The sequence below is a fragment of the Habropoda laboriosa genome, unplaced genomic scaffold (genome assembly GCF_001263275.1).
Source record: "Habropoda laboriosa isolate 0110345459 unplaced genomic scaffold, ASM126327v1 scaffold86, whole genome shotgun sequence".
Lineage (NCBI taxonomy): Eukaryota > Metazoa > Arthropoda > Insecta > Hymenoptera > Apidae > Habropoda > Habropoda laboriosa.
In genome coordinates, this window is record NW_017100212.1 from 206893 (window position 1) to 229237 (window position 22345).

The 22345-nt window shown below is 38.1% G+C and overlaps 1 protein-coding gene across 1 annotated transcript in view; it reads left to right on the top strand.

Annotated features, from left to right (window-relative positions):
* LOC108570821 (growth hormone secretagogue receptor type 1) overlaps positions 1 to 22345 on the top strand; it is a 61598-nt gene that overhangs the window by 36480 nt on the left and 2773 nt on the right. Inside the window, exons 4-5 of the mRNA XM_017932737.1 lie at positions 15201 to 15309; positions 16321 to 16392. Of these exons, the coding sequence (XP_017788226.1) occupies positions 15201 to 15309; positions 16321 to 16392 (181 nt within the window). The remainder of the gene's footprint in view (positions 1 to 15200; positions 15310 to 16320; positions 16393 to 22345) is intronic.

Below are 22345 nucleotides of genomic sequence, written 5' to 3' on the forward strand. Positions count from 1 at the left end.
ACCGTGGAAGGAGTGATTCTACGTGAGAAAATAAGTGGAAAATATGGAATAAATTTTTTTCATGGCTTCGTTTTCGAGAAAATCGACTTTAAATTTTCTTCGAGTACGCATGCACCCAACTACACTACCGGCCGAAAGTTTGGAATCACTGAGCATTGCAATTTACACAATAGAATTCTCCCAATAGAAAAACTGTATTTTTAACCTTCCTAAGTGTATCTAACCCCTTGAGACATCTTCGAAAAAGTCCTCACGCTCGTTTCGCACAATATTTCCCATTAACTCCCGAATCACGTGCTAATATACACGACTCGGTCGGTAAACATTCGATCGTTTACCAGAGGTCCGACAGTTCGCTCGATGGAAACCTGGTTGAAAAGCGTGTGGCAACGTTGCTGAATGACTAACCGGCGTGCAGAATTTCTTTTAGCCGCATCGTAAACACGCCAGATTTCACGAAGAAAAATTAACGCGAGTTCCGTGAATCGTGATAAAACAGTTCCCTACCTTGAACCGGTCTCGTCCGTTCGATTTTTTTCCACTTTATCGATCGTCGATCCCCTTTGTTCGAAAACCACGAAGATTAGGAAAAACAAAGGAAACGTGTTTCACGCCTCAATTACCTCACGCTCGTTAAATTCACCTGGTTATCTGGTGATTAAGGGTTGTACCAACAAGTCGAGCAACCGATAGAGCCCGCGTTTCGCCTCTTCGTTATCTATTTAGGTTAGCCGACTCTGTCACTTGTAATCGCGGAACCTTGCGAACGAAACTTTAGGGGAACTGGAAACGTTTCACCTGTCTTTTGAGTAAGTTTCAAGTTACTGTGTATAAATGGAATCGTTTCGAGAGTGTGTTGTAGTTTATCTGTTTAAGGAATTTGGGATTTGTATGGAGATGAGCCTTTTCGAATGGATTTTTGGAAAAATTTGTCACATTTTTGAGAAATTATCGATGATACTTTATTTCGTGTATATGTAAATTAGGAAAATATATTAGTCTGAAATTGGTGTAAATATAGATTAATTGAATTAATGGTTCGTTTATAGTTTATTATAATTTGTCTTGATACATTAATCAATCTTCATAAGCAAAGGCTTCGTTAATTCTTGGAATATCGGTTTTTGTCCAGTCAACGTCGTCATCTGAATCACTATAGGAAGAAATTTGCATTATACCTAAGCTTCTTGGTACACCAAAATATGAGTCCTCATATTCGTTAATACTACTTGCAATATCACTTAGGATACTCGATAATATCTCAAAGTTTTCACAAAGTATCTCGTTGTTTTGTGCATCCATTCTTATTTTCTAGAATTGGGTCGTTAAATCATAATCATAATTAGACCGTAAAATCACAATCATAATTAGATCGTTAAATCATAAAATACACAAAATTAACGTATCGTAACAAATTCAAGCTTTAATTCGCAAGCATTTCTTTTTTTGTGTTCGACGTGACCGTGTGTTCAAGTGTTGATTTTTATAAGCTTTCCACTTGAATTACAAATGCTAAAAAAAGATTTATCTTCCTTTAGCCATGGAATTCGTTGAATTCGAAGGAGGTTCCTTAACGAATAAAATCGTAAGAGTTTCGAAAATCCACTTGCAGATAACTTCTGTTCATATTCTTACCCGTTACCCGCATACACACGAAATTCCTTGGAATAGCAATTCATTTGAGGATGTCCTCGAAAGTTGGCGAGATATGGAAGTTGGCTGGCCCGTAGCCGGCGGGCTTGTTGCTCGCCGTGCTTATCGTTGCATCGACCGTTGAATATATTAAGATAATCAGCATCCGGAGGATAGAAAAGTTCCACGGGGAATCCCCGGTGTCGATGGCACGCCGCCAGAACGAACTTTCGTAATTGAACTCAGCCTTGTTAAACTGCACTTTGTTGCGGTTCTCTGTTGTGTATTGTCTTGTGTAACAGGGCGTTGCGGTGAATTGTGATGACGTTAGTGTGATGATTTAACGGTGATTTGGGTCGATCGAAGAATTTTTTCATTTTCGAGAGCTTGACTTCTAGGGCAGAAGGGTTTCGGAGTTTTTTGAGGCTTTGTTCAAATTGTTGGGATTGTGCGAATTTTTAGTCGAGGCTTTGGAAAAGATTGCAATGGCTAAAATAGATTTTAGGGGAAATTTATGTGATTGGAGTAGCGAGTAACTTTGGAGAAAATTTTTTATAGTGAGAGTAACTTTGGAGAAAATTTTTTATAGTGAGAGTAACTTTGGAGAAAATTTTTTATAGTGAGAGTAACTTTGGAGAAAATTTTTTATAGTGAGAGTAACTTTGGAGAAAATTTTTTATAGTGAGAGTAACTTTGGAGGAAATTTTCTAGAGTGAGAGTAGTTTTGGGGAAAATTTTCTATAATGAGAGTAGCTTTGGAGAAAATTTCTACAGTCAGACTAACTTTAGAGAAAATTTCTATAGTGAGAGTAACTTTGGAAAAAAATTGCCATAGCCAGTAGAATATATATTGTTAAAGAGAATTTTCTATAGTTAAAATAGCCTTGGAGAAACATTTACACAATCAAACAACCTTCAAAAGAAGTTACCTACTATCAAACGCAGCCTTTGGAGAATATTCCTTCTCCAAACCTCTTACTACACCTTTTTGCTTCAATTACACTACATTAAGGTCGCATGATTTCCACGTTACACTCCTTTTCCTAACCTCCTACAGTCCACACAGCCATTAAAATTAGAAATACGGAGAATCTCGTGACCCATAGATGAAACATTACGTTCGAACACGGCAACACGTATAAAGTATGCGTCCATTACGGGCAGACACCATTTTGGTAGCAAAGTTTCGCAGAGGGCGCCTCGTATACGTTTAGAATAACTCAACTAGCAGAATAATAGCGTCCTGGATTTTAGTTCGACAATTCCTTGGACCATTCCTTGTGTGTCTGGTTATGTATGATATTTTCTAACTATAGTCAGTTCCAGAGAAACGATCCTCGGCTATTTTATACAGAATCGACGTCTTCGGAAAAGATTGCACCCTCCACGGCTCCGTGGAGGCCATATTGGTAATGGCGGCGAACTTAACCAACTACTTTCTTTCCATATTTATCTATTTCCAAGCGTATCGAACTATTTTCACAAAAAAATAGCAGACAAAGTAGAAATTACGAATAAAACTAGAAAATGAAAATTTGAAAAATTAAATTAATCTTTTAAGCACTGTGCAGATCTGGAAAGAAATCGAAGGTTGCCCTAAACCTTGAAGTCTCCAAAGACTTAGTGGATCGTGTTACAAAATATGCTATTTTCCAATGAAATTTCAAAATCTGAAATTCCATAAAATTGAAAATTTGAAATTTCGTAAAATTCACAAATCGAATTTTATTTTTAAAAAATTCAAAAATGGCATAGAAAGTCGAATAAGCTAGAGAGATATTTTTTCGTCGCTGAAAAATTAACCGGTTCTCGATGACAAACCCCATTCGTCCAAAGCCAACTTCGAGTGGAGCAGGTCAAGGGGTTAATTGTAATAAAGCTTCTCCGAAAATTGACCCAAAATTCGTTCTATAATCGGATACTAACAAAATACGAGGGCAATTAAATAAAAGAGGAGCTTGGCGAAAATTTACACGCTTCTCTGGCTCTCGCAATTAACGACGCGTGGTTTTTGCCAAACGTAATTTCGTTGATAACTTTGTAGACGTGAATTATTTGTTCTGCCATGACGTGGAATGTATTCTTTTTTTCATTTTGTACGATCGGTTGAACGAGGTTATTTCGTATTTCAAATTTCCGCCCACCTCCTGGTGTTTGTTCCTTGTCAATTTCTACAAATTCCACGCTAAATCCTTTACGGTTGAGCTTTATTGATGTTCGGTTGCAGACAGGTTTATTCACAGAAAAGAAATCTTCAAGATTTTTTTACCAAAGAAACTACTTAGCCGATCAATCTGAAACTTCGCAAATCTATTCCTCACACTTCAAAGAAAGTAGGGTAATTCCGGGAGAGACGGACCAGGCAAGTATTTCCTACGTTATTCGGCAAATGTGGAACGCGTCGGTATTCTTTTGTCTTACATTTGTTTTACTCTCAGCGGTTTCTCTTCCATATCTGGCACGTAACCCGTGCAAAAAGATAGAAACAGTTCGATTTTGGAAGAAACATTATTTTCTTCAAATTTACCTCCGCTATTGAAATCGGATTTTCCTCGGATTTCAAGCTCCAGATAGCAGAAAGAATAGGTGAAATGTCTGATCGTAGACGTGGTGGACGTTATCGTCGGTCGATTTACGGTTTGGCGAATCATTCGCGCGTTCTGACCGGCCGCGTTACATTCTCTGCGGTTGGGAACGCGATTTACGACACGCGATCGACGAATCTTCGCCCGATTAAAGCGCCGATAAATACTAATTTCCAGCGACCTGTCGAAGCCGTGTTCTGTCAGCTCGAGTTCGATTTACGAGGCACAATGTTCACCCGATGTATGACGACGTTGACGGAAATTTAGATGGAAGTTTCACTTCAACTTTGAAATTGGCTAACGTGAAGTTTTCTTCAAGTTGAATGGAAATATTAAATTATTTTCTAGTTTTCTCGCTTACTCTTTTTATTATCTTTATCAGTTTTTCTCACTTATTTCGTGTTTCTACCGGAAAATCGAACCGCAAAATAGAGTTAGTGAAAATCAGAAAAAAGGATAGTCAACAAGGTGGAAATATCTCGAAACGAAAAACAGACGATTCAAGTTCACTTTCATAATCGTGAGTTGATTCAGCTGTTTTCTTGGATATCGTGCGATTCGGTTTAAATCGAGGGTTCGTGTAAGTCGTAATCTCAGTGGAATACGAAATTCACCACTGAAGCTTTCCAGATTTTCATTTGATCTGCGTTAATAGTTGTGGAAGATTAAGCAAGTTGGAAACTCGAAGAGGAGTTTAAGTGTATTTCGAGATCTCGGAGTGTGTTATTCTCGTTGGTCATTTAGGACGGACCAGGTTTTCGGTTTAATTCGCTTGGCTGCACGAAGAGAGAGAGAGCGTTTTAAGTGAAACTGAAGATCTTGGAGTACTCGGCAATTTTCTCGTTTCTTCGCGTTGAAGAAACCGAAAGATTCGTCTTCGTTTTTCTGACAATTCTCTGAACAATTATTTCTCATAAATCTGGACTTCCATTTAACCTACGAATACTTTTATACGTTAATTCAATTTTCAACTGATTCTCGCTGATTCAATTTCTAAATAAAATTAAGCAAAAAAAAAAAAAAGATTTCTTCTATTTTCTCCACTGATTACCATCCAATGGTAATTCACATTTCACGAAGGTTATTTTTTCTTCGAAAATTTCCATTAAATTATTCAAAACTGAGGCAAAGAAGATAGAAAAAGAAGAAACACACAGAAAATAGCGAGGAAAGGAGAGAAGAAGAAGCTGTAGAGGGAAAAGGCCGCAGACACTGTTCGAGGAGAGACGCGTTTACGACGGAATTTCCATTTGAATGTAAAGCACAAAGAAGATAGATATGGTCGTAGCCCTATATAAAAGCTGGTTCCGAAGAAAATTGTTTGCGCAGTGTCAGACAGCAGGTACAATTTGTTAGCCCTGTTTTAGCTTGCTTCTTCGTTTGCGCTCGGTGGGGATATTTATGAGGGAGCAATTTGAAGCACAGTCGACGCGGAAACCCCTCTGTCTTCATCGATCATCGAGAACGATCCGATCGAAATTGAACAATCTGTGTTCGGTCTCTTGAACTACTTGGAGGATCCTTCGAATAGGCCCGTGACTTCTTTTTCAAGGATTGTATTTTAATTGCACCACGAACTCCGTGGGATTGGTTATCTTTGGAATAACGATGCACGGAACGTGGAAACTTTGAGTCTTTGAATATACGAATGTCTGAATATTCGAATGTTTGAATATTCGAATGCTTCAATACTCGGATATTTGAATGCTTGAATATTTGAATGATTGAGTATTTGAATGCTTGAATACTCGAATGCTTGAGTATTTGAATGCTTGAATACTCAAATGCTTCAATATTTGAATGCTTGAGTATTCGAATGCTCGAGTATTCCAATGCTTAAATATTCGAATATTCGAATGCTTGAATACTCGAATATTTGAACGCTTGAGTATTTGAATGCTTGAATACTCCAATACTTAAGTATTCGAATGCTTGAATACTCGAATGCTTGAATACTCCAATGCTTGAGTATTCGAATGCTTCAATATTTGAATGCTTGAGTATTTCGAATGTTTGAATATTCGAATGTTTGAATATTCGAATGTTTGAATATTCGAATGTTTGAATATTCGAATGTTTGAATATTCGAATGTTTGAATATTCGAATGTTTGAATATTCGAATGTTTGAATATTCGAATGCTTGAGTATTAGAATGCTTGAATACTCGAATGCTTGAGTATTTGAATGCTTGAATACTCGAATGTTTGAATATTCGAATGCTTCAATACTCGGATATTTGAATGCTTGAATATTTGAATGATTGAGTATTTGAATGCTTGAATACTCGAATGCTTGAGTATTTGAATGCTTGAATACTCAAATGCTTCAATATTTGAATGCTTGAGTATTCGAATGCTCGAGTATTCCAATGCTTAAATATTCGAATATTCGAATGCTTGAATACTCGAATATTTGAACGCTTGAGTATTTGAATGCTTGAATACTCCAATACTTAAGTATTCGAATGCTTGAATACTCGAATGCTTGAATACTCCAATGCTTGAGTATTCGAATGCTTCAATATTTGAATGCTTGAGTATTTGAATGCTTGAATACTCGAATGCTTGAATATTTGAATGCTTGAATATTTGAATGCTTGAGTATTCGAATGTTTGAATATTCGAATGTTTGAATATTCGAATGCTTGAGTATTTGAATGCTTGAGTATTCGAATGCTTGAATTTTCGGACCTGTCAATTGAATCACTTGAAAAATTGTTTACAAATTCCTCCGTAAAATTTTGCAAATGACGTAATTCCACTTGAAAGCGAATACCATTTTGAAAACCTACATTCCCTTACAATTCAACCACGTATTAATTAACAGAATTTTATTCCGTTTCCTTACACCGTTCCCAAACACCGAACCACTCTGTTAAACTTTTAACGAGATCAATTAGTTGTTACAATAATTTGACAGACAACCAAAGTTGTTCGTTTTAGCGAGCCACGGGTGTCATAAATGTAATTAAATCGGCGAGGTTTAATTTACTTGCCGCTCGGGCAAGGTATATAGCGGAGGGAAACGCGAAAAATACCTACTTCGTCCTCCGCGAATTCTCGAATTCAACGGAGGAGTGTGGCGCGCAATTACCAGCCACGTTTTTCACAACTTCTCCAAAGTTCTCCAGGCAAACTTCGATTTTACCGGTGGAAAAAAGGGAAGAAAGTAGGACGACACCGAGAAATCAAAGATAATTATCCAACTTTCGACCGACGTCAATTATGCTAAAAGAAAAAGGAAAGAGTAACTTAAAAATATGAATACTAACATTTTCTTAGTATTATTATTATTATTGTTACTAGAAGAATCGTATTAAAAATCTTGCTACGTCTGCGAAAGGGTTATCTAAATTTCAATTTGTTCTTCAATCGTTCGTGACAACGAATAATTCGTACATCGAATGCAGAGTCATGTTTGATCGTCTCGTTTTAACGTCTCTACTAACGGACATCGGGCGAATCTGTTTTCACGGTGGTCGAATTGTTGCTCGAATAACGATCAATTTGCGCGTCGAAGAATCGATTCTCGGATATCCTCCAGAGCCGCGTGTACTGTAGTCCCGTTTCGTTTCGTTTCGATTGCCAGGAGAGGAAACTGGAGGAAAACGAGTTTTCCCAACGACGGAACGGATTGAAATTCAAATGCTTTGTTTGTGAAAGTTTTTCATAAAATTGAATACATTTGAACTTGGACTCGGGTCAATTTCGAATTCTAGGAAATTGAAACTTCCGGATGTTGGATTTAAAAATTGTAAAGTAACCTGCTTAAAATTGAAGGATAAATATTGTATTGATTTAGATATTTATTTAAATTTATTTGTATTCGTTTGAAATTTTGATATTCGCGAATGATCGACGTTGAAAATTGAAGCGAAGTCGTTAGAGGAGAAGAGGAGAACATGGGAGTTTTGTGGAGATCAATTAGAAGGTGACGAAGGATTGTTTTTGGTTGGAAAATTGTGCGGTTGAAATAACCACTGTAATTCACAGCCTGTTCCACTCGACATAAAGGAGAAATTCGTGTTTCTTGCCTCTCTAGGGTCACGAACAGATGCTACCTAGCAATTTAGATTCGAGGAGAAAGATTTCCCTAAAGATCAGGCCAGGAAAAACAAAAAGTTCTCCACCCTCGTAAAGGTATTAGAAGTTGCCGAAGCTCTCCTGAAAGAACTACTTGGGCCGATCTCCAAGACTGGGATAGAGACTTCGGTCGGAACGAGAATAAATTTAGTCGACACTGGCTCTCTGACAAATAGCAATAAAAAGAGAACAAAATTTCTAACACCTGTTAAATATCCGAATTTTCAAGGCGGGAAATTTGGAATATTTTAATTGCAAGTATCTCAATTTTGAATGTGGGAAATTTGGAATACTTCAATTTTCAATATGGGAAATTTGGAATATTTTAATTGCCCAGTATTTCAATTTTGAATATTTTAACTTTGAATATGCGAAATTTCGAATATTTTAATTTTCAATATGGGAAATTTGGAATATTTTAATTTTCAATATGGGAAATTTCGAATATTTTAATTATGAGTATTTCAATTTTGAATACTTTAACTTTGAATATGGGAAATTTCGAATATTTTAATTTTCAATATGGGAAATTTGGAATATTTTAATTTTCAATATGGGAAATTTGGGATATTTTAATTTTCAATATGGGAAATTTAGAATATTTTAATTTTTAATATGAAACAAGGGTGAAATTTCGACGACCCTTTCGAAACATTTTCGTCGTCTTCTTACTTCCAACAGTAGCAAAAATAATTTAGATATCCACTACAAATTACACACCCTGTATATTACATTATTCTCTTAGTCACCTCGTATTTAATAACATCATTACTCCTACATATACAATCGTTCATTTTATGATTACCTATTGTAACTGAACAATTCGGTGAATTATCGTTTACTCACGACGATGGATACCGGGTGACGAAAAAAACAAGAAAAAAAAGAAAAAATGGAAGCAAACGCTGCAGAGACGAATTCTACGGACAATTCCTAATTGAATAAGCGTCCTCATTTGGCCAGTGGGTTTTCGTCCCTTTGGTGGGTGGAGGCCTTGAAGATTTCTTGGGTGAACAAGAGCTAGGGCAAGGTGGACGAGAAGGGCACGCGTTCTCGAACACATGGACAAGGTTGATGGCTGGCTGAAACGACCGGCTGAACTTCTACCCCCCGCGTGGAATTACCGTTGCTCTTAGAGGCCGGGGCATTTAATGCTACACCTCCCTGTCCTGCCACCGCCGCCGCTTTCTATCCAATTCTCTTTAACCTTCGTGGCAGGAAATAGAATGGAAAAGGCGCCGCGCCTCTGCCCTCCTAGATCCTCTCCTCTGCGAAACCTTCGATTAGCCACCGATGCTTGGATCTATGAAAATCCTTCGTGTTTGTAAAAAACAGAAAACAAAGGAGCGTTTCTGTGTGAAATGTGCATTTACAGGCGTGCAACGATGAGTGTGAAATGACTCTAAAGTGAAATCCATCTTGCTTCCTCTTTTGGGGGCCCTAAAATCGAACCTTTGGGGCCTCAGCGACCCTGGAATGAAAAGAGAAAAAAGAAAGGAGCGTTTCTGTGTGAAATGTGCATTATCAGGCGTGCAACGATAAGTGTGAAATGACTCTAAAGTGAAATCCATCTTGCTTCCTCCTTTGGGGGCCCTAAAATCGAACCTTTGGGGCCTCAGCGACCCTGGAATCAAAAGAGAAAAAAGAAAGGAGCGTTTCTGTGTGAAATGTGCATTATCAGGCGTGCAACGATGAGTGTGAAATGACTCTAAAGTGAAATCCATCTTGCTTCCTCTTTTGGGGCCCTAAAATCGAACCTTTGGGGCCTCAGCGACCCTGGAATCTCAAAAGAGAAAAAAGAAAGGAGTGTTTCTATGTGAAATGTGCATTATCAGGCGTGCAACGATGAGTGTGAAATGACTCTAAAGTGAAATCCATCTTGCTTCTTCCTTTGGGGGCCCTGAAATCGAACCTTTGGGGTCTCGGTGACCCTGGAACGGAATTATTCTATAAATCTTCCGTTTCTTAAAATATTCTTTCCTCCCTTTATTCTTAATTCACACGTCGCTTTCTCGTTATTTCTCCGTGTACGCAAAATGACTGCCAACAGTCATGACCGAGGATCGACGAAAGTAAAAATGGTGGGAAAAATTTGTTGGTTTGGAATTGGAGAAATATTGGAAAAAGGACTAGTTATTTACGAGACTTTTGTTTTCACGTGTGGATATGCTTCGAGGATTAATAAAACTAGACGAATTTAGAAGAATTTATTCTACGCAAATCTGCAGGAATTGTTGTGAAAAATTGTAAAAAAAACAACACACTTGGATGCAAAATGAAATACCAATATATCGTAGCACAGTAATGAAACATCGATTAAAGTAGATTTAGGATCAACTAAAACGATCTTTTTCTCTGTCACTGGTAGAATGTACACTTTTACAACGTCTATCCAAGTGAATTCCAAAGTATCGATATCGTGGTGTAATAATAAAAATTCTAATTCATTACTGCTTCCCCACAAATCACTCTGGTTTTATTGTCACGTGTTCCTGACAGAGAGTAGCCATAAATCGGGGGAGAATTTTCCGACGAACAATCTCCGCTGCGAAATAACTTGTCTCGATGGTCAGGACGATAATCAAAAATACGACGAGCCGTCTTAAGCCACGCGTTCTTATCGGAACAACTGGCAAGTTTCAGGGTCGAAACAGCAAAACGTTCTTCGTTAACGAGGCACGATAAGGGCCTCGATTTTCGAAGCTGCGTATAAGGAAGAGGATCTACCGTTGCAAATTCTCGTAGATTCACATTTTCCATCGTCGATACGATCTTGGAAGAATTACAGAGAAACCTGCTTCGCTTATAACCCCTTAATGTATGGCAACCTGTCACACTCGTGGCAGAGATTCTGGCGAAAATGTGAGAAAAATAGTTATATTGGTAAGAATAATTCGTTGCAATCCTAACTTTCGTTTTAATTCGTAACACTGAGGATTACTGAATGTAATTAATCTGTAACAGATAAGCTTTTGTTACACGATACAGTGGTAGAACAGTAAATGGCCGACGCTTAGATGCAGAGTCAGAAAAGAAATCATACGTTAAGGGGTTAAGATTCTTCTATAGGTTGCTTCAAAAGAAAGAAGCATCTTTTCTAGAAAAATAAAATTAATGATAAATGTATTTTACCTTTAAAGACTCTCCAGTTCTTCGCCGTAATTGCATAAATACAAATATCCGTAAAACAATGTAGAACATTTTTTTACAAGCAGTGAAAATATGTAAAAATAATATTCGAGGTCATTGGCATCGAATAAACGAGATTTACGTCGACGTTCTCTGGGCAAAAATTCTGTGATCGTTCAAGCGTGTGAAAATATTAAGTCGCCTTGTGGAGGAAGCTCGAGAAGCGTGAAACGATTAAAATTTAAATTGGTCGCAATTAGTAAGAAGTTGGAGCTTAAAGTGGAGAACTCTTTGGCGGCTCCTTTGGTCTTTGAAGAATCTACTGGGCGTCGAAGAAGTATGTATTCCAAATGAAAAACTCTAATTACTTGCAGTTCTCCGAATGGAGAAATTCTCTTCCTTCCTTCTTTCTGACAATCGAAAACGATTCACGCGAGACAAAAAAGAAACAGTTTTAAGGGACACATAGAACTCTCGATGGAAGATTAACTGTGGACAATCCTGTTCGCAATATCTCGCGTGTGAACCGTTTGCGTTTTTCTAGAATTTCATATTGTCCATCCGGAAGAATTCTTTTATCGTCCAATATCTCAGGACGTTTTCACGGTGTTATATATGGCAACACGATATAGGGGTTGAATTGTCAGGTACAATTTCCGGTTCACGGGGTCTTCATGGAAAATCCCCCATGTTTCATTGACAAAGCTCGGGATAATACATATTCGGAATCGTGGAAGCTGCCGCCGGAGATAATCGATCGTGGAAACAATCTTCCGCGTCGCTGACCGTCGACACAAAAATCTCCGTGAGTGTACAGCGTGATTTGTTCGTTCACGGTTATTCCAACGAGGAGGAGATCATAGAAACAGAGCCGAAGGTTGGTCCAACCCTTGTTCGTTTTGTCCTGCAATTCAAAACCGTCTGTGTTCTTATTATATATTCTCCATTGATTCGGTTGTCGTTTGAATTTGATGAAAAAAATATTGTATTTTCAGTGCAATTTTTATTTCCATCACGAGAACCAATCTGTTCGAGGTTGAATTGATATTCTGTATAAACCTTGAAATCGTTCTTTGAAGAGTGTTTTTGAGGTTAAAATTATTTTGAGGTTAGAATTTTACGAGATTAGAATTTTTCGAAGTTATAATTAGAGAAAGTGCTTTTGAGGTTAGAATTTTTCGAAGTTAAAGAATTTAATATTTATTCAAAATCGAAATTTGAGCTGGAAATCACCTTAATTGTGTCGATCATATTTAATTCCATAAGGCGAATTTCTATCATTTTACTTTCGTTTTTTCGTCCCCTTTCGTTTCTGTAAACATAGTAAAAAGGTTGATAAATAAATAAATACATATTGCTGCGGTTTTCTTTAAACGAAAATCTGTATTTTTCTGCCCAAAAATTGCGGGCACGTTCTTAATTTTCAAAGCTCCACTCGCAGCTAGTAAACTAATTAAGAAAGAAAGAAAGAACACCAGCGGGAATTAAAAGGACGGTTGTGGCGGTGAAAAAAAGAGCGCAAAGTGGAATGCAGTTTTAAAACGTGGAGCAGCTTTTAGTCTCGCCCACTTTCCCATGCGAAGCGTTGGTAAATTTCCACGCATCAGAAGCCGCCGCGCTGGTCTCTGTGGCTTCGCTCGAGCGGAAGTCGTCCGCGCCTGAAGCGACGCTTCCTGTTGCGCGAGGGAATAAAAAAAAATGCTGGACGCGTTATTGTTATTGCTTCGAGCCGCGTTCGAACGACACACGCGGGATAAAATACCTCAGAGCGTAGGCCAATTCCATTGAAAGCCAAAATCTCTGGGTATACAGTAATATCTCTCACAACTGTCGCCCTGGTCGGAAACCAAAAGGCGTCAGTTTGGGTAGAGGAGACACGGTTTTCGCGCGTCGCATTACACTCTTCGCATGCTTGACTGACTCCCAGAAAGATAACATAGGCGTAGCAGTAAAGTATGCCTAGGCCTAGCGCAGGAGCAGCTATGCAGGCGACAGGAGTTTGAATAGCGACAGTGTGAGAGATATTACTGTTATGTGTATTGTAGGTTATATGCAATATATTACATTGCATATATATTATAGTATTCTGTACAATTATATACTCTTATATTATACTCTTCTATACAATTAACTTAATTAACTTGTAAAACTCGATGATTTAAGTTTATGGATTTAACCAACATACAGAAATCTGATAAGAATAATAGTTTAGGAAGAATAGATCATTTTAAATGCAATTCTTCTCGAGCAATATATGATTTTTAAGATTGTAAAAGGTGATTCAAAAGTAAAGAACTCCCTCATAATTTTTTTTTTTTTTTTGGTTAGTTTAGAACCATTCGTATATCCAGGAATATTTCTCAATTTCTCAGAGAGATGAGAAAAGAAATAATTCTTGTACAGGGTGATGCAAAAGTACGTGACCAAAGTATACCAACATACATTATATGCAGATTTCAGTTTACATGAACATGCCTCGACAAATCACAAAGTGATTAAGGGATGTTGTTTCCAAGCTTAGAAAAACACTGGTCGCTGTGGAATCAAAATAATAGCGGCGATTGTGTTTATGACCACGACGTCGACGGAAGCAAATGTTTGAAATCTAGAGTGGATCAGTGTTACACGATGGCTCATAATTCTCCATGGCTTATGTGCTCAGCGAGCTTCCGGAATCTTTAACGGCGCTATTATCGGACGCTTTCTTTTAAATCCCTCCTCTAAACTTAGATCCAATCCTGAAAACATTGTGTCCATTTTTAACAATCTCTACAATGAGAAATATTTTGTATAAAAATAAATTTCTCTCTCCCCTTCCCTTTCTTTCTTCGGTAATATACGACATTACAATGTTTCAAATGACACTAATTGAAGAAAATTGAAAAGATTAAGAATTCAATAGAGATCTCTGTAAACATGACGTTTCGTTCTGCAAACGTTTTCCGGAAAAACTGCGTGGCTTTCGGGACGAAGGAATTACACGGTCGATCCTGGTGGACATCGGATAAATGGAAGTAAGGTACACCGGGAAATAATGTCCTGGACGTCGTGGCAGTTTATTGCGACACCTTGATTGTCAGACAAGTTTTTCTTGGGGGAATTGTAAATCTCTTCCTTGTCTGTTGAACGAGAAAATTCATTCTGCACCATTATATCGTTTAATATGTACGTTAAATAAATTTAATGAATTGTACAAAACGAATCAACTGAAAAAAAAATTTGGTTAAAATTGAGGTTAGGTTGTTAGACCGTTCCTTACCTTCGTATTTCTACGCCTCGAAGCAAGAGTGGAATGGATTTACGTGCCCAATAACTGGTTTAATTTGAAACATTTAAATCAGAATATTAAAACGCTTGAATTTATTCAAGCACGAATATCTGATAATCGTTTATTCTTCGATTGGCAAATATCAACGATAAATACGAGACAATTAAGCTCTACGGCAGTCGAATTAAATTTCTGAAATTATAAATGAATATACGCAATACAGTATGGAAAATCTGTTATCCTAAGCGAATACATGAATTTGCATTAATTAACGTGTTCGTGTAGAATCCTGTATATCGTGAAAGCAACACTGCGCAGTAGAATACCTCAGTCACTAGTCAGACTGCGTAATAACCTATCCCTTTCAATAACGTTGAATTTCTACATTACAGTTCCCTCTTGCACCTCTTCTAAGTAATTTAAATACTCGTACAATGTATTTTTAAACAGATTTAAGCAACTTCAATAATTTTTTCATAAAACATAACCTTTTTCTATTTCAGGTAAAACAATTCCATTCGTCGAGTTGACAGTGGCGCACGCATCGGTCCTTACGATACTAGCGATCAGTTTCGAACGGTATTACGCAATCTGCGAGCCCCTACGAGTTGGGTAAGTGAAGAGAAAAAAAAATATAGAATACTCTGTGAGTAAATGCTACTTTGTTACCCGTGTATAGAAGCAATCGGTTTTGAAATAGTTACGAAACCGGTCACGAGGCGCGCGATCGTCGCATCTAAACAAAACAAGAACCTAAAACCCGAACGAACAGCGCCGGCGCTGATAGGATCGTAACGAAGATATTACCGTTTCCCCATGCAACGAGAGAAATATCAATTTAGAAAATCTGTCGATGCGAATTTGCAATTCCGATATCGTGGACCAATAGATTTAGGTTAGGTACAGATCGTAGTGTGTATTTTATACCGAGTACGAAATTATACGTGATGTGCTGTGAAGAGCAGGTGTGCTCGGAACGAGAAGGGAAAATAAACAGTTAAATTCATTTGTCCGTGCATCTGTGTGTGTGTATATGTAACTTCGCGTAACAGTAACAACGTAATGCCATCATAACAGATAAACGTAATAACACATTTCGAAAACGTTATTTCACCGTTAGTTCGATAGTTACAATACGTTCATAGTATTTCATAGAGCAGTACTCTCTTTAAATTTGTCATTACCCTTTGTCGTATATCACTACTCCACACTACCATTTATTTTACACCACACGACAATATTCACTATTACGTGTAACCTATGCGCGACGATTCAGTAGAAAGAAAGTCGGACATTCAATTTTCCCAAAAGTGCATCGGTGCATCAAAGCATTGACAACTTGCTAAAAAAGACACCCTCGTGAAACGTCCATCACAGTTGTTCGTCCGTTTTACTGGTAATCAATGCGGTACGCGTGTCTGACACATTGTCGATCCGCCATGTTAGTCACGACTACGACTCATTTTTTCGACTTTCTGTTCGTTTCGTTCTGTGCGCGATAGCGATTCACATTAGACCCGTGTTTCGCGACGTCAATCCCAGATGTCAGTCACGATTCTTTGGAAATTCGTACGAGAACTGTTGGTCGATATTATCGATCGATCGATTTCTATTTTTCCACAGGTACATGTGCACGAAGGCGAGGGCGACGTTTCTTTGCCTGGTGGCATGGGTGTTGGCAGCGCTATGCACAAGGTGAGAGAATGAAAAGAAAGATCGACCCCGTTGATTCATTGGACCGCCACTTTTTCGTTTCCCGCTTTCTTTGCAGCTGACGCATGCCCCGCGCTTTTTTCGTTCGCTTTTTCCCTCCTTTTCCCCCCACTCCTTCGCCCACTTCTTGCTATCTCTTTGTTTCCCGCCTTTTTTTTTACAGTCGCGCTCCTTGCGTCATTTCTGCGCAACAGAAATATCCAGGAATGTAGCTCTCTTGAACGGAGAAAAATAGAAACGTTCTGCTCATCTTTTTTTCTCTCTCTATCTCCTCCTTTTTTCCTGCGAGTTCATCGCAGTTTATAAAGCAGTCGGCAAACTTCGCGAAACAGCAATTAAACGTAGCCTCGTTTTTTTCGTTATTTATCGCTCGTTTTCCGACATAAATTTTCGTTAACCGGTTTATTTGTGACCGCGGTGTTTTCAACTTTTCTTTCTCAATCGTAATAATTCTCTCGTCCGGCGTGTAAAGTCGAATCCGCAACAATGTGCCAGATTTTTGTTGTCGTGATCTCCACGTTGTTTCACGGTATATTCGCGACCCACGGAGAGGTGTATACAATTTCGAAACGCAAGACGATTTTCAACTTAATTGCCACGGGGCATAAACAACACGTTGAAGTGGTGTAACATCGCGGCGCGAAGCTGCAAACTGCAGTGATTCACGCAGTTTTACGTCGTGCACCAGTTACACAGGCAATAACGTTTGTGCCCCGGTGAACACGGCTGCGTTGCGTTGTCCGACATATTTCCTGCTTTCGTTTCTTTTTTTTCCTCAGAGGCGGCGCTACTTGCGCTATTACCATGAACCGTGCCTTTACGACTGGAACCGCTTAATTATGTGGTGCGGTCAGGCTTGACAATTTTTCGTCGGAATAGAAGTGCTCGTTCAAGTACCAACATGATACAAGAAGTGAACAAGTAAACTGTCGAAGTGTGAAGTTTAATAGACACAAATGTACCGCTTAAGCGTTATAGCAAATTGCAGTATTATTGATGTCGATAAAAGTTAATTATACGTTACACTGCTGGTACCAATCTTGATGCACTTAAAAAATTATACAGCAAATAACTTCACGTTATTTAATTAATGGTTCGTACTAAATGAATTAGAAAACAAATGGAGTGAAATTTATCATTGTCGGTGCAACAAATTGCAGTTTTTAAATATACTAAAGAGAAAAACGGATTTGGTTTACCATTGTTAACGGGAATTAACAATGTTTCGGAGACGATGTACAACGCAATAGGGACAGAGGGGACGCGTTGAATAAGAATTGAGGATGAATGGAAGCTTAAAAGCAGCTGTTTCTCGCAATTGTAATATATACACACACTGTGTGAGGGCGTTTTGCGAGAGACGATAGCAATCTTGGACCATGTGTTACCGCGTATCGTTGCACGAGCGAGGAACAGCTTTCCTCGGTGGCATTTTGCGAGGATATCCGGCCGTAAAAATCCATACGGAGTGGCGATGATAAGAGAATCACGGTGGTGACCTGCAAAGCCTTAATGGCCCGTGAGATATTTTCAAGAAATTTCTGACTTCGTTCACAGGGGAAGGGAAACAGCTGAGGATTATAAATGTGGGTGTAACCCGGACGGAATAACTGTCTTTGCGACCAGATGAAAATTAAAAGAAAAGCTGTAAAAACCAAGTAATACGTTTCCAGTTTGTTTTACGATTACCGTTTTGCATACTTTATTGCAGAATTCATTTATTATTCGTCTCGTTTCCATCCACAATTACGATTCTACTTTTTCATTTATTGGCACCACTGCTACTTCTCTGGTAATTTTATGTTGGAATCACTTAGTAATTTTGTATCGCCTGTTTCATACGGGTTTGATTTACAAATTTATTCATACTGTTTTTTTTTTGTTTTTTTTTTTTTGTTTTTTTGGTAGGAAGTCATTGAATATGTAGTTCGAAGATTGATGATAGAATACTTTTAAACGAAATTACATGTCGTCCTTCCTAGCCTTTGTGGAACGTTCATCATTATTAAAGGCTGATTTCCAAGCACGCGATGGAAAGCTAGAAGAAGAATGATCCTAATAAAACTGCGGATGCTTTTCTGGAATTACATTAGTATTCCCATGAATAAGCTTGTTTCCGATGCAGCCATCACTTCTGGGACATTGAATAGAATCATTGGTGTGTGGCCACTCTGTGTAAATAAATGTATCGACGAGGGACAATATCGGTCTAACGAGAAACATCACCAGTGACTATTACAACAGTACTTATACCCAAAAAAAGAAATCTACATCGATCAAAGAAAGGAAAATTGATCGCCACATCGTGCACGATCTACTTTACCGATGGAGCAATAACCCTATCTTGAAAAATTCCCTGTTTTAAAGTACCAATTCTACTCGTACCATTCCCAACCCTAAATTCTCTCAAAGTATAATTTAAAATCTACCCAAAAAATTCCTTCTAGGCTCGAAATAAACTACCAACAGGTCGATCATCGACGATCCTTTTCGAAGGCAATAACAAAAGGAGGAAGGAAGGAAGACTCGATTTCAACGAGTCGTAAAGTCCACGTGGTGTGTTCCGTTCAGCCTGAACGAAGAGGCAACGTGTATCGCGCACACAGTAAAGGGAATATCGCCCGTGAACTACTTCTGGGGGGAGCTTTACGCGTCGCTTATACTTTTTCCACCCGTGGATCACGGTGACGCGGTTCGCCTGCTCAAAGACGAGGCCTGCTGGCTCGCTGAATTTATGGTTGCTCGAGAGACCGCCTCCACACCGAATGATCGCTTTCTGAGGAAGAAAATGCCGGTAAAAAGAAGCGGAAAAAGCATTAGACTTGGTGGTGAAAGAGAAAGAGAGAGGGAACTCTGATAGCAATGGTTCCAGCCAAGTGTGCCACGATTGATGATCGAATGAAAATTAAATTGGATTTAGTTTAACGACTTTTGGTGAAGAAGTGTGATTTTGTACAGGGAGATCCATAAATTTTTTTCTATATAAAATCCAACTTCTGTTTTATCGTTCAAATGCACCATCTACATTGTACTTTTTCAATGGATGGAAATCAACTAGGGGAATAGTACGGATTGCTTGAATATTTGTTAATGGATTGGAAGGTATTTTTATCGGTTACTCGAGATCTCTAATCATTGAAAACACTGGTATTAAAGAAATACTACCATCTTTAATTAAGATAAAGTAGAGCAGACGTGTGTAAATAATAAAGTAAAGAAACAATTTAAAGAAAAATTTTCTTGGGAGTCTATAAATAATACTTGGAGTACTCAAACCTAACCTCAAATCAACTTCACAGAAATCCAGGCTTAAATTGATCGAACAAACGATGGAGAAGAAAAGTTTCCGAGGAACTGGGAGAGCTTGAGAGGCTCGAAAGTATTTCAGCGAATCTCGAGCTCCCGAAGGAAGAGGCTTGTCGATGGTATTAATGTGCCAGAAAATTCAAGCGCTACGCTTTCGCGATATATGTTATGTCGCTGTTTACCGAGCGGGGGCGCCCTCTGAAATCGTGATCTCGGATTTTCGACGGTGTTATTGATGGGGACAAAATACATAATCCGGCGTCCATAGATTAAGGGATTAGAAGAAAGGATCCGTAGGAGAATTTTTGCCTCTCGTTCCTTCTCAGAGGAATTTCTGGAATATCTTAAATGAAAGGATGATGAAAATTTAACGAAAGCTCTGAGGCTGTTGTTATAATCACCGCGTGCTAATTCTAGATAAAATATTGTCAAAATGTATGATACTCTTTAATTATCTATTTTTTTTTTTTTTAAGTAGGAAAAGTTTGACTGAAGGAAAAAAATGAAAAATTATTACACTTTATTCTCTCACGATCAAATAACGGAAGATGTTTGTAAAGAAGAAAGCCTCCCAGCATATCCATTGACTTACAAAGAACGTCTTCAAGAAATCCTTCAATACCTCTTCTCTCTTTTGTGCGCTGTTGCAACATATCCCCGTTATAACTGACTTCTATAAGGCTCGGTTGCTTGTTTTTAATTAAACTCTCCTACATGACGCTTTTCAAAGAATTTTTCCTTCCAAGTTTTATTTGTTCCAAGAAGAATGGAACGATGTATAGCATACTGAACCAATATACCAAAGATAATGAAATTCCATGGATAAGGATCACTTTAGCTGTTCTTTGATTCTTCTTTTAACAGTAAAAAATAAAAAGATTAAATTTCGATTTCACAGTAAAGATACAAGGAAAATTTATTTGACAAATTATCCAGTTTCTCTTGGATCTTATCTTGAAACGTTATTTTATAACAATCGTTTGTTCGTCCAGTTTACCTAAATTCTCTCTTATCGTTAAATCTTATTTTACGACGAAGATGCAAAGAGCAGACATTGTCCATACGCTTCTGAAGTTCGTACTAACGATAACGAATTAAATGATTCACGAGCAGACCCTTCAACTCCCCTGTGGACTTTTCGAGCCTGTAATAAAAGCATAAAACGTAATTGGTACGCGAGATGATGGTCGAAAGACGAGAGCTTTTGTCTGGGAGGAAAATGTTCAAAAATATTTGCACATCCTGAATGGACGAGAAAATATGAAATTGTTAAAACCACGAAACGAATGCTTGTTACGGGCCCAGTCTGTTGCAAAAAGGACGAGCAAGATGGCCGTCCCCGGTGCGGTTGAAATTGTCAAGAGGTATATAATAACCTAAATGGAACTGCGGAAGAGAATGTCTGGCAAGGGAACTCTATTAAAACAAAACCATAGTTACTTCTATAAAAGCTGAGAACTTATACCATCGGTGATTGGAGACTTTAAAAGGGGTAATTTCCTCAAAATAGAGAGAGAAAAATAATTGTATAGTTTCCTGTTGAAGGTCCTATCGCTTGGAAGGAAGATAAACTCAGCATCCCCCTTGAATCTATGGCGTCTTGTTGCGATAAGAAACAGATTTTCTGGGTCAGTGAGCTGCAGTGTATTCAGAAATAAATTTCAGCAAGAATTATTGTAATTCAAATATAGAACAAAGGAGAATATCAATCTCCATGCAATATAAATTGTAAATTATAAAGAGGTTGCAACATTTTTTTCATTTCAATTTAAAGTTTAAATATCTGCAAAGTAAATAAAAAGTAAATTTTTTTGTCACGCCAAAATTTAGAAGAGTTTGGAAGAAACTGACTGCCCAAGGTAATAAAGTGTAACAAGAGTTAAAAGACCACAGGAAGGAACTGTTGCTCTCCAGGAAAGCATACGTCTGCCGAAAGCGTTGGAAAGCTGAACAAGCAAGTGTATTCCTGTTTATCAAGGCTCGGAAGCAAGATAAATGTGTAGCGCCGTATAATTTTGGTGGGGGAAACTCCTTGAACGGAGTTTTTCAAACGTCCGCCAGACGGTCGTGCGGTACAATACCATTGATGGATCACCCAGTGAACCCTCTTCGTCTGATCTATGGGGTAATTTTACTACCGCCGTCGACAGACTGACGTGCAGTTCGTTGAATTTTCAAAAGAATTGCCTCTTCCTCAAGTCTGAGACAAGTTCATTCCGGTAGTAAAGAGATTTATAGCATACTGCAACAATATATGTACGTATGGGCTCCATTTAACACAATTTAGCATAATAAACGCAAGAAATATATTATAAATTTTTATTGAAAAATATTTACTATAAAAAAAGTGTTTCTCTAACTTGTTTCAAGGAAACAGATCAAATGTTTCACTTCCTTACTCTTTTTCCCCCCAAAAAAACCATCTTCAGAGTACTTTTTTGTCAGGTAATAAAGTTTTCTCAGAAAATAAAATTCAATCAATGTTGCAAAAGTCCTTTCTGACTAAAAATGAGACACTGACTATCCCAATCAGAAGTATTCATCTCCTTCACTTAACTGTGTTACAAGTTCCACTCTAACCTCTCAATTCACAAATACCAAACCCTGTTAGGGAGTTCGAAGAACGTAT